General features: G+C 39.6%; 1 protein-coding gene across 7 annotated transcripts in view; it reads right to left on the bottom strand.

Annotated features, from left to right (window-relative positions):
* TCF4 (transcription factor 4) overlaps nucleotides 1–13,621 on the bottom strand; it is a 435,364-nt gene that overhangs the window by 206,441 nt on the left and 215,302 nt on the right. For 6 of the 7 annotated variants that reach the window (XM_038743885.1, XM_038743886.1, XM_038743884.1 and 3 more), the window contains exon 6: nucleotides 8,019–8,083. In XM_038743885.1, coding sequence (XP_038599813.1) covers nucleotides 8,019–8,083 — 65 coding nt within the window. Of the gene's footprint in view, nucleotides 1–6,148; nucleotides 6,216–8,018; nucleotides 8,084–13,621 lie in introns of those variants that run through there. The other variant, XM_038743890.1, reaches the window with a different exon arrangement.

Here is a 13,621-nt window from a genome sequence, read left to right as displayed (position 1 = left end):
TATTTTTTATTTTTTATTTTATTTATAGAGATGGTCCCTACCCAACAGCAGGCTCACAGCCTAGAAGGGGGAGACAGACAACAAAACATATTAACAAAATAAAATAAATAGAATAAATATGTACAAGTAAAATAGAGTAATAAATATGTACAAACATATATACAGGTGCTGTGGGGAGGGGAAGGAGGTAAGGTGGGGGGGATGGGGAGGTGGAGGAGAGAGAGAGGAAGGAGGGAGCTCAGTCTGGGAAAGCCTCCTGGAGGAGGTGAGCTCTCAGTAGGGCTTTGAAGGGAGGAAGAGAGCTAGCTTGGCGGATGTGTGGAGGGAGGGCATTCCAGGCCAGGGGGAGGACGTGGGCCGGGGGTCGATGGCGGGACAGGTGAGAACGTGGCACAGTGAGGAAGTTAGTGGCAGAGGAGCGGAGGTTGAAGGCTGGGCTGTAGAGGGAGAGAAGGGAGGTGAAGTAGGAGGGGGCGAGGTGATGGAGACCCTTGAAGCCGAGAGTGAGGAGTTTTTGCCTGATGCGTAGGTTGATTGGTAGCCACTGGAGATTTTTGAGGAGGGGAGAAACACGCCCAGAGCGTTTCTGCACAAAGGCGATCCGGGCAGCAGCGTAAAGTATAGATTGAAGTGGGGAGAGATAGAAGGATGGGAGATCAGAGAGGAGGCTGATGCAGTAATCCAGTCAGGATAGGATGAGAGATTGAACAGGCAGGGTAGCAGTTTGGATGGTGAGGAAAGGGCGGATCTTGGCAATGTTGTGGAGGTGAGACCAGCAGGTCTTGGTGATGGATTGGATGTGGGGGTAAACGAGAGAGCGGAGTCGAGGATGACACCAAGGTTGTGGGCTTGTGAGACGGGAAGGATGGTAGTGCCATCAACAGTGATGGGAAAGTAAGGGAGAGGGCAGGGTTTGGGAGGGAAAATAAGGAGTTCAGTCTTGGACATATTGAGTTTTAGATAGTGGGCAGACATCCAGATGGAGATGTCTTGAAGGCAGGAGGAGATACGAGCCTGGAGGGAGGGAGAGAGAGCAGGGGCAGAGATGTAGATTTGGATGTTGTCAGCGTAGAGATAATAGTTGAAGCCGTGGGAGCGAATGAGTTCACCAAAGGAGTGAGTGTACAGAACAGAAGGGGACCAAGAACTGACCCTAGAAGAACCCCTACAGTAAGGGGATGGGAGGGGGAGGAGGAGCCTGCAAAAGAGACTGAGAATGAATGGCCAGAGAGATAAGAGGAGAACCAGGAAAGGACAGGGTCTGTGAAGCCAAGGCTGGATAGCGTGTTGAGAAGGGGGTAGTCCACAGTGTCGAAGGCAGCTGAGAGGTCGAGGAGGATTAGGATAGAGTAGGTATGTCAGAAATGAAGGGAAGGAGGTTGCAGGGAGAAGAGAGTGTGTGAGCAAGGGGTTGACTCCTAAAGAGATGAAATCAAAGGACAGGCAGTAGAGTGTTATTCAGGGGACTAATATGTGCAAGTGGGAGTGGAGCGAGGATAAGTGTACAGAGTAAGAGTACAGTGCTCTACACACAGTAAGTGCTCAATAAATACAACTGAATGAATGATAAGTGGAGGGCAGACACCCAATATCCACCAAGCCATCATCTTGCTTAAAAAATCCTACCCATGTTATTATGTTCAACACAAGGAACAATGTTATATATCCCACTACTGTAGTATCTTAATAGTTAAAAGTGTTTTTTTTAAAAAAAAAAACAATTGAGTCGTTGCCAATGCTAACTTTGGAATATTTAAAATTATTATCCCATTTCAATGATTCATTTAAAAAACAAGTTGAGAGAGATTAAATGATAATTGCAAGATGACTCATCTAGTTCACATTGCTGAAATTGTAATTCAAGAATTCTCAAATTCAGTGTCTGGATCATATTCACACCATCTAATCCCTCTATCTTCACTAAAACAGATCTAAATAAAAGCTATTCTATTCAGCTGCAATGATGATAATCTTTAGCACTCCAAGGAGAACTGCAAATAGTTTGATGGTTTCTGTAACACTACATGCAAAGGTAATAAAAACAATCTTTTCCCCACCCAAACAGGCAAGTAGAGTTCCAGGATGGTTCCTTAACAGCATCTACCGTTTAAAATCACAGTGCATTGAGTGGGGTCAAAGCACCAAAGCATTCTGAGTAGGGTTCATGCAGATAAGGGGAGATGATAAAAAATGAAAAAGAATGAGATTCTCATGTACTTTTGGGTATGAAAGGGATAACAGGGTTAATGTCCAACTGTCTGCACATCATTCTCCCCTCCAGATAGAAGATTGCAACATTAATCAATCAATGACATTTATTGTCCACTTGCGTGCAGAACACCGTACTAAGCACTTGGAAATGTACAATATAATAGAGTTGGTAACATGATCACTATCCACAAGGAGCTTACAGTCTCCATCAGTTGCATGGACTGCATAATTGCTGGGAAAAGAGTACTTCTCTGCAGAGGGCAAAGGCGGCTGCTAAGTGTGGGACAATTATTGAAACATCAGTCCATCTTAGGTTTAGATCCCTTTTAAGTCTGACAATTTTGCGTCCTTTTAGGATAGTATCATAAATAGCAGCACTGTCCACTGGCCTAGGAGACTCCAGGGTATCTCTATGCCTAATTCCTTTGCATCCCTTTGGCTAAAAAATGACCTCAGGGTCTTCGATGTGGGAACTGGAGATCTGTTATTCATATGCCAGTGTCTAATTACACAAGATTCTGAAACAGAGTGCTTCCAGCTCTCCTATGGGATGAAGTACCTAACCTCTGGATAATTTTCTCTTCCTTGACTGCAGTATTCAGCCCCAAATTCTACAGTGCCTGACACATGGTAAGTGCTTCACAAATACCACAGGAAAAAGAAAATACTAGACTGGTTAACCCTTCTCGTTCTCTGCCTTTGTCCCTCCCTCTCTTCCTTCCTTTCCCTATTTTAACTCTATCACCTACCCCAGACACAACAACCCATTATTTACCTTGGGCAGCTGCTCCCAAAACTGGAGATTTTTCATTTCAACTCTTGCTCCTGATATGCTACTCTTAGCCCCTTCTCCTCTCAAATCCCATTGTTTTTTTTTTTACCTGCTTAATGAAAGTAGGAAGTTCCCCTGAAGATCAATCTTTTCATTCTCCTGATTATGCCATCCTAGCAGCATCTCAGCATTTACCTATTTATTTATTTTTATATCAACCTGTGTCTATTTTTGATACCCTCCTTTCCTGCCCACAATGAGAAGCAGCATGGCCTCGTGGATAGAGCACAGGCCTGAGAGTCAGGAGGATCTGAGTCCAATCCTGACTCTGCCACTTGTCTGCTGTGTGACCTTGGGAAGTCACTTAACTTCTCTGGGTCTCAGCTGTCTCATCTGTGAAATGGAGATTAAGACTGTGAGCCACAGGTGGGACAGGGACTGTGTCCAACCCGATTAGCTTCTATCTACCCCACCATGTAGTACAGTGCTTGGCACATAGTAAGTGCTTAACAAATACCACAGTGATTATTATTACCATTTTCAATATGGCATATTTATCCATTTACGTCTACTGTCTTCCCACTAGATATCAGGCTCTTCGAAGGCTTCTTTCGCCTGTGGCCCAAGTGCACAGCAGGAACTCATCAAATAATGGTCTCCCAAATACGTTTCTAAATCGATCAAGGCTATTGATAAATATCGGTGATGTATAATGTGGGCCTTTTTGCCCACCAGCCGATGCGAAGTCCAGGTAATTATACCGGTTCTATAAACATGAGGCCCAGGTTATGTGCAGGTCATCTACAGGCAAGACACTACAGGCATCTACAGGCAAGACGCTTACAGAATAGATCTGCATGCCCACTTCAGACAGCCTAGGGAAAAAAAAAAAACCATGGATGCTGTATCCGGGGCCATGGGTGGATGTGTTAATATATAGGACCATGATATAAGATGCTAGGAGACATTTTGAAATGTGCTGTTACAAATTAATAATAGTATTTATTAAGCACTTACTGTGTACACAGCACCACAATAAGTGGTGGGAAACTGCACGTACGTGGCAGTTAGACTCTGTTTCATGCACACAATCTATCAGGCATGGAAGAACTGGGCTTAAACTGTAACCATGAGAAAGTCAGGTTAGATATAGACTTTTGGCTGTAATGGGGATTAAGCTGTGAGACAGGCTACGAAGAGAGGTTGTGGAATCTTGTGGAAATGTATTAAAATTGGTTAGAGAACTATCTGGGTTGTGCTGGAGTCGGGGTGGGTTGAAAGCACTCTGCACATATTTCATTTATTTCATAAACTGACCTGTGGTACTTTACTATTAAGAAAACAGAGACAAGAGAGTTGGGAAGCGGATCCATAGAAGATAGTTAGGAATGATGCTGGGACATAAATATAATGCCCCAACTCAATCAAGTAACTATAATACTTAGAAAGAGACAGAGGGATTAATATTAAATTGCAAATTATTGTTTCTAAAGCAATACATATTTCCACTTCCTGATAGCTACTCCCTCTCCCTGTTAGCCACGATGATCGCAAGTAGGCAATTTCAGTGAAAAATACCTCTCCCACTCCCGACCCCCAAACGCATGCCCATACAACCAAAAGATTTTGAAATTACATTCCTTCATTCAGTCATATTTATTGAGCACTTACTATGTGCAGAGCCCTGTACCAGGCGCTTGGAAATTATATGGATGCCCATTATGAAATAAACAAAAAAAACAAAGCAAGATTCATAAATATTTTTTTCTGGGCATGGCTTATAATAACACTTGCTTCTACCATTTTAAAGTTAGGTTAACTGGCTTAAAAACCTTCATTTCCAATTACTTTAATTTCTATCATATTCTTTCATTATAAACTACATATTTTTTACACCAGTGTTGCAATTTGTCACCTACATTTCCAGTTCTAAGGTGATATATGTGTCCAGTTTGATTAAACCTTGTCTGGCCACTATTTAGTAAGAAGCAGAATACGAAAAAATTCTATTTTGATAAATCCGTGGGTTTCTTTTCTTTCTACAAAAAAAATCCTTATCGCCTAAAATTTCATATTGAAATTAGGAATGCTAAACAACCCAGTCACCCCAGTACTGCTTTTAAATAACAACTGGTTTGAAAAACAAACAGGGGAAAAAAACCAATATAGCCAGAATGACAGTTGTCTATATCTGCTAAGAAATGCCCAACTTTTCAGGGGGCAACATAACTCCCATTATATTACTGAACTGAGCATTTCCATTGTCAACTCCCTAAGGAAATATAAGGGCTAAACTCTAAAAACATTTCAGAATAACACCCATCTCAATACTACTATTTTTCCTTTGTGATTTCTAAGCCACCTGTAGTTCACATTTTGATAAACCCAATCTGATAGCTCCTGAAAAGACTGTCAGCTGCCATATGAAAATTATGAGCATAACATCAGACCCACCTTTGATTCTAGCCTTATCAGCCTATTCTACAGAGGGAAGTAAATCATACAGTGATTAAGCCTTAGGAGATGTTAGGGTATATTGTTTCAATTCTCTTTAAAGGATTCTCCTTTTACAAATGACAGCATAAGGAAGGGAAAGAAGAAACAAAGGCAAATTACTCCTCACCTATATGTCAATTGCCTTCCATCTTCCACAGCGACAACTCATTCCAGCTGTAATTTGGGGTTTTAGATTGGAAGCCCTCCGCTTTGGGACACTACTTTACACTACATTCTGTATGTTCTAAGCTCTGAGTTAGAGTTTAACAAACACTAGCAGAAGGCTAATAGGATACATCAGGACACACATGTACAAGTTTCTAATCCGCGAAGTCAGAGAAAAATCAAAATGCTAATATTCATAACCTTATTCCACTGTCACTAAAGTCAAAGAAATTCCAAACTACAGGCCATACTGTTCAGGTCAGTGCTGCATACAATGATGTGAAGAGTGGCCATTCGCATATAAGATTATATTTTTCAAGAGGAAATAAAGTGAAGCAAACTACCACAGTTCCCTTCCCTTGCTCTATGGAAACAGAGGACTTCAAGGGAGACAACTAAGGCGTATATTGACACTATTTTGAGATCAATAAATATTGCCTCTATAAATAGCATATAAAACATAACAAGATAGGCCGGCCCCCACCGCTCCCCTTTTCGGCTCACCTGGTACGCTCCACAGACACAACTTGAATTTCACCAGAGGGAACCGTTCCACACAAATCCAGAATGTGTGTTTCTGTACATAAACAGTTAGACTCAAGCAGCCTGACTGATGATTTCACAAGTTAAGGGGCCTCTCGCTTAGTCAGCAAAGGAAATCTTTGTGTCTGTAAGGAATCACGCCAATTCCTATTAGTAAGAAAGGATGCAGGGGCCAGCACGTCTATTCTCTCATTGACCAACCAAGGGGGCCCAGTGAAAACAGAGACCTATTCCATCACCATCTGCAAAAAGGAAGGATGTTGTCAACCTTCTTCTCCCTAAAACTCTAATGACCTCTGCCTCGGCTTTCTGAAACCAGATACACAGAAACGGGACTTGGGCAGGAATTGAAAGCTTTACACTAGGGACCCAGCACTGAGAGCTCGTAGGCCGAGCTATCTACCTCTAACATTTGCACTCACATTCCAAAGATGTTTCCGTTGCACTGGAATGGCTGTAAATTTCTTTCCTGCAGAATTCTTTCCAAACAAACTGCCATGAACCGCGCTCTACAACATTAGCAGTGTTTAGTTCCTAACCAATTCGCAGTTTGTCTCACCCAACGATTCCTCTGCTGCAGAATTTGACTGACTGGGTTGGTGGCAGCCAACTTAGAGGGCTGAAGATTTGAAACTTATAAATAGAAAAGAGATGCAGAAAGAAAAGCAGAAATCCAGGCTTCAGAGGTGTGTTACTGACACTTGCGCATCTTTAAAGCAAGCAAAGCCTGCACGGCATTATTCAATTGCTAGAACTAATTTTTGTTTACAATTTTTTTCTGGGCTAAATTGAACAGGTTGCTTTAAGAAAATCCAAGTAGATATTTCCCATGTCATTAACGAAAATGAGTGGATGTGGGAGTTCAGAAGAGCAAGAATTATAATCCCACTGCACACCAAAAAAAAGCATTTTGTTTAGTGGAATAATACAACAGAGAAGAAAGCTTTGAATATTAAAAAGGGTTCTTACATTCTTTCAAGTTTTCTAAAATAAGACCCGCCCCACTTAAAAAAGGTCTATGCTTAAAAAAGGGCGAGTTTAAGCATACAATTAATACTACTGCTAAAATAAAGAAAGAAAGCATTTTGAAACAACCAATTGTCTTGAAACAAAGCTAAGACTTTTGGCTATTGATAGTATTTTTAGAACCAGGTCCCCTCGGGAGAGCAAGAAGCAAGCAAAAGCAAAGTGCACAGAGACACAAACACACACATGCTATACCTTTGTATTACATTGGCATTTTATTATTTAATTAAAGTACTCTTATTTTCCTAGCTCACGCACGCTTCCCTCGAGACGGCTTTGCTGTTAGCCTGCTGGCCTTGACTTACAGCCAAAAACAATTCAGAAACAAAAAGGGACAACAAATCATATTTTCACGGACATTTTTGTCCCTCAATTTAACCCTGTTTTCACACAACACCATACAGTCTCTGCGAAAACCATAATTTACAGCAATCGCCACTCCAAACCAGGGTCTGACAAACACTCCACGGTGCGTTTCCACTTTGATAACTTATTAAATCAAAGAACTATGAAGAAATCAGGCAGATGGAACTGTTGGGCAGCAATGAATCGTTTGCAAACCTCCCGGCCCTGGGACAGTGCGGAAGTTAGTATCAACGCACACCAGCAGTACTGGTCTGACAAAGCAGAACTGAGACTGAGGTAAGCACTGAAGCTAAAGCAGGCATTTTCATTATTTGACAAGAAATACTCATCTGCAAACATCACAGTGTCAAATTTTAGAAGGCGTACTCTGCTTTACAAAACAAACTCATTTACCAGGCTAATTTATCACAACCCTTCTACTGAATAGATTATCACTTACCTGGTGGCAACCCTGTAAATTGGAGTCTCTCCCATAAGATGAATATGAACCCCTTTCTGTTTTACCTGTCAATAGAAATGAGAAAAAAAAATAAGTTTAAATCTTGCTTTTTTTTTTTCTTTTATAAAATTTCCTTCAGGTAACAGCTACTTTTCTTTCTCGGTGTTTACATATGTAAAGTAGGCACTACCGGCTATGTATGCAAGCAAGAGACAGGGATTAACACTTCTTCACTCTGGCTATGATAAACTGGAAAAAAAATATCCTTCATTCCTATTCTTAGCCAAACTGCTTCACACTTCCTAAAACTGTCATTTAAATGGCCTCCGCTTTCCCGAACGAATTGACATCCCTTCTTTTCATTCTCATTCTCCCACTCAAAATTTGAATCATTTTATTTTTATTTACACAGCAGGCAAACTACCTATGTAATGACCCCAGCATAGTCATTCCCATTGATTATATTGACACTTAATGGAGAGGCCACAGCTAATCAATCACAGATCCTCCAGATGGTGAATTTAGCAAAATAAATGAGTCAAAATTCAAATTCTTCTTAAAACTCCCCTAGTCCACGAGTGAATTTGCTCACTATCAATGAATTATGGAATCTTCAATAAGCAAAAATAGAAATTTTATTAGAAGCCCACTTCTCTCTACTCAACTTCTAATGCGACCACTGCGCTGGGTGTACTGGGACATAATCAGAACCCCTCGCCAGCCCCGACTAATTTGTAGCTGAAAAATTGCTAGGTTTTTCTTTAAGGATCCAAACACGAAACATAACGATTGGATACCATTTTGCCATATTGAAAAATGACATCAAAGTCTTCTCTTTCTATTTCTTTGGAAAGTATTTTTAGCCTTGATAATCAAAAGGGGAGCTAAAGAAGCCACATTAAAGAGAAGGTGGGCTGCAAGACACACTGGGTAACACACAAAGGACATTTGTGGAAAACTGGTGGTTACCAGTACAAAAAGGCTGCCGAGCACTGAAGGATGGTGTGGTAAGGTGATTAAAAGATTCCCAATATCCCCTCGGGATCCAACGAGGTAAGTTTACACCTCTGTAAAATTCTAAGCATCTATGAAAAGATCCAAGCCACACTAGCAACTAAGGGCTGTCTTCTTGCCTCAATCTGCAAAAAATGCAAAGTCAGTCTGATGGGGAAATAAATTTGCACTCAAAAGACAATACATTATTAAGACCTCAGAAGTTTTCCCTTAGCTCAATATAAGACATCACCACATGCCCCATTGTCAGTCATTAAAAAGTAATTCTACCTGCAGCCCTTGGATACGGAGAACAACTTCTGTTTTTACATTAATAGCTTTGTGATCTCTTATTAATTTGGGAAATATTGAACATAAAATATAAACCTGAACTATTTTTTTTTAAGACTGGCCCCTAGAATTAAATGAACTGATTGGGGTGAAGTAAACTGCTCTGGAAACTGACATTTTGTCCTTAGAGGATTGGAACTAAATGTCAAGTTCAAAATAGTTGCAAATACCAGTTTTATTTCTCTGATTCAGCACACCAGAACACTAGGAACAGAATAAGGATATTTCTGCTGTCATGGGAAGATTTTTAGACAGAAGAAAAGATGCATTTACCTGATCCAGATGGTTTAAATGGTCCTAAATATATTTTACCCTTCCACGACTTTTCCTTAGCCTAAAGCTACTGTATCACTTGACCTTCCTTCATAAACACTGACGAGGATTAGCCAAAAGGAGGAGTCACTGCCAGAGTGTAGTATAATCTTCTTGAGTTCCCTGGACTAAAAATACTTGGGATTTAAGAAAAACCATCTCGTTTTTCACATCAGTCTCCAGGTTTAACAAAGGCAGAATCCAAATACATGGGCAAGTTTGCTTTCACTTTCCAGGAAGTTGAGCACCTATTCTCCTCTCTTTGTTATCTCCGGAAAGGGCATCCATGCCCAGGGTTGATGAAGATGGACCATCTACTTTGTCGTCCTCGTGGAATCAGCACTGAGGAAAAACCCTGTAGCATTTCATTGGCATTTCATCATCGAATTTTAATCGCAAACTCTGGGTCCCAAGCTGAGAACTGAGGAGATAAACATCCTGCTGGAATTCCTCTGCCGTTACAGACCCCAAACTTCATGGGAGAATAGTGAAGACTACTTGTTTTATTCTTGTACGGCTAGCAAGACAGTGCAAACAAACAATCACTGAAAAGGGTAGAGGGGCGTGGGGAGCAGTGAAAAACTAATTTCAGGCTAACAATCGAGTGGCCCTGAAAGTGATTCCCCAGATTGCCCACTGCCGGGGCCCTTTACTATCATATCAGATACAGCTACCTCATCTTAATTTCAGATGTTAAAAAATATTTATTCGGATACAAAAATAAACCCACAGCAAATTACAAGTTGTCAGGGTTAAAAATCTACTCCTGTTTGTGTGGGGGAGGATAAGAGAACAGCATAGACATGAATCATTCTCAGTAATTTGAGTGTTTCCATGACATCAATGGGCACTCGTCCAGGACTCTGTCGAAGTCTGGGAGGTACCAAAGAGGCAAAGCAGCCAGCAGGAGATTGGGAGATTGACTTTTTTTTTTAGGATTATGCTCCTTATAAAGATTTCATCTATAGCATCCACTTTTACCATCAAACAGATAACTTGGGAGATCATGAGTGAACACATTTCATCCTGATAGTGTAAGCCTTTAACTTTATTGCATCTTTTTTGTTCCCAAATTCAACCATAAATCTGCGTTCAAAACTAAAACCCCTGGATGGGAACAAAATAACCAATGATTGTAGAAAAATCCCTGCCATCTTTTCATATATGCATATGTCGTTCACAATCCATTTTAATTATGAAATAAACAGGCTTTTAAATGACATTTCATTTTATGGAAAAATATCTTTTGTATAAATTGTCCATTAAAAATTAGCTACGGTCTTGATGTTGATTTTCTGCTTAAAATTCACTGGCACATTTGTTTCAGATAATAAAATTTGCAAGAGTGCTGATAATATGCTAGAGCAGGCTCCTTAAGTAACTATTTGTGCTCTTGGACACAATAGCTTAGACATTTTTACTTTTACAGTACATTACGCATTAATTTTCGACACTTGGACAGAATAGTCTGAAGTGGTGGGATTCCTCTTTTTCTTTCCCCCAAACTGAAGTCTGCAGAACCTGAGGATTCTTTTCAAATGTTTGAAAGAGATAGTGGAGAGTGATGTAGAATCCCGACGCATTCACTGCGGAATTTTCGAGACAACCCTCTAGTACTAGAATGCGACAGCCGCTGCGGATATTTTTTGGCACAAAGACAATGGTGGCAGTGCCAAGCCCCATGGCTAAAACTACTCAAAAGAGGCATAAGGGTAGCATTAATCGCTCAAGTCTTTTACTGCATGGAGTACTGTTGTCCATATTTTAAAAACTAAAAGTACCCGTTAGTATCATTTTGTATGCCAAAAGAAAGCCTGAAATGCAAACCAGAAACAAATCTTGTCAGGCAGTTGATTCATTTTTATACCTAAAAGGACCAAATGTTATAATTTGCTTCTAGTTACCATTTGCTGTTACCCTGTGTACATGTAACAAAAGATATGCCTTAATTGTGCCTTTTGCATTCAAAAACCAGAAAGAAAACTACGAAAGGGATTTCATAAACGAAGTTGATGTATTGGATAAACAACTTTCCCCAAAAACAAGATATATATGTCTATAGTAAATAATTCAGTACGTCAGTTTAAATTAAAATAGAAAAATGTTTCAAATTCACAATCACAACATATGCCAATCGGTCTTTCTATAGACACAGAGAGATAGATCAATAGATTGATAGACAAAGAGAGATTAAGATGCAGCTCCTAAGTGCACACCCAGCAGCTATGTACTGTGTGTGAAACCAGAAAGCCAACGTGGAATGTGTAAATCTACCCTGAACTCAAGATGACATGAAAAAAAAATCCCACAATTTTGACTCTAAAATGGCAACATCAATAAAGAAACCAATTTCTTCCCTATGGTGTCCTTTGAGGAGTTTAATTAAGTGTAAAACTAAAGCTATTCCTGGCATGAAGGCCAGCATTTCCCCATTCTTTGAAGGCAACACACAGCCAATCTTCATTTTTCAATTCCATAGGAGAAAGAAAAAACAATGACTTTGTTTACTGGGGGAAAATGGGTGTCCCTGATATGGCACAGTTATTATGTGAATTCAGATTCAGAATTATTTAAATTTACTTTTACAATTTTGGAATAAGGATTTTCCACTGTCCCTCAACACGGTGAAGGGTGTGGCTTTGATTGGCACCTTCGAGCAAAATGATGCATTTGTAAAGACTCACCTTTACACCTTCAAATAGCATGCAAGAACCATTCAATATCAAAGGAAAGTGTCTGAGAAAGCATTAAAACCATGAAAAGATCTATCATATTCACTAGCATATTACATATAATAATCCAATTCAACAATCACCACCCACTAGATGACCAAAGGGTAATGGGGTGGTATTAGTTCAGTTTTGTGTCCTATCTTTCATGACCAAACTTTCCTTAATGTTTTCAAGTGTGTGCATAAAAAATCATTATACCCACCATTAGGAGCCATCTACCTGTGGAATCAGATGTTTCAGTGGGTGAATAGCCATGAAAGAAAAAGCATCAAAATCAGTAATGTACAAAGACTGCATAACGTAATTTCCAATTCTGGGAATTGAAAGGAGGATCTTTTTCACTGCTACCTAAGCAGCTCAATGTTTAATTTCTTGCATCAATCAAGAGTATTTATTTATCGCTTACTATGTGCGGAGCACCGTATTAAGTGCTTGGGAAAGTACAATACAACAATTAACAGGCAAGTTCCCAGTCCATAATGAGCTTTGATCCTCTCCTCTGCTCCTCTAGTTATTTTCATAGACATTTCTTTAGTTCCATACATGTAAAATGATATCTACAGTTGCTAGTGATTTGGATGCATTAAAAAAATTATGATTTTAATGCAACATACAATTTTAATCAATAAATAAAAGTCCAGTAGCTTAAAATAGGAATAAAGTCAATAGGTGTATTAGTGGTCTGAATGGACAGAAATGTGAATTCTAGCCTTATAAAATGACTTTGTCATTTGCTATAAAAACAATAACAGTGACTTATTGAAAGCCATAACTGTGGGCTACCATTCATTCTTATTTAAATATTGTCTTACTTGCCAAAAGTTCACGGTCTCTTATCAATGGCCTATATGGTGTAAACACGATTATTTCTTATTTAATATTTTGGAACAAATTAATAAAACAGAGGTGAAAACAGGTATGTAAATTAAAAATAAAATATACTATCACCCATTCAAATTACAGGGGCAACGTATGCTTATTACAGAAGGTCACTAACTCTCATGTTGGAGAAATATAGCCAGAGATAGCTTCTGCCTATTCCAATCCCTTTTTATCCATAACAAACATGGTCTATGTTAAAAGGCCTAAGGGTCTCTAAAAACTGTCAAAGAGTAGTTTTTGACTAAATATGTACACTTATTAATAATAACAATAGTTATAGTTATTATTATAGTATTTGTTAAGTGTTTACTATGTCCAAGCACTATTTTAAGA

The sequence above is a fragment of the Tachyglossus aculeatus genome, chromosome 3 (assembly GCF_015852505.1).
Source record: "Tachyglossus aculeatus isolate mTacAcu1 chromosome 3, mTacAcu1.pri, whole genome shotgun sequence".
In the NCBI taxonomy this organism is placed as follows: domain Eukaryota; kingdom Metazoa; phylum Chordata; class Mammalia; order Monotremata; family Tachyglossidae; genus Tachyglossus; species Tachyglossus aculeatus.
The sequence above is the reverse complement of the archived record's forward strand: the minus strand, read 5'-3'. Positions and strand labels throughout refer to the sequence as shown.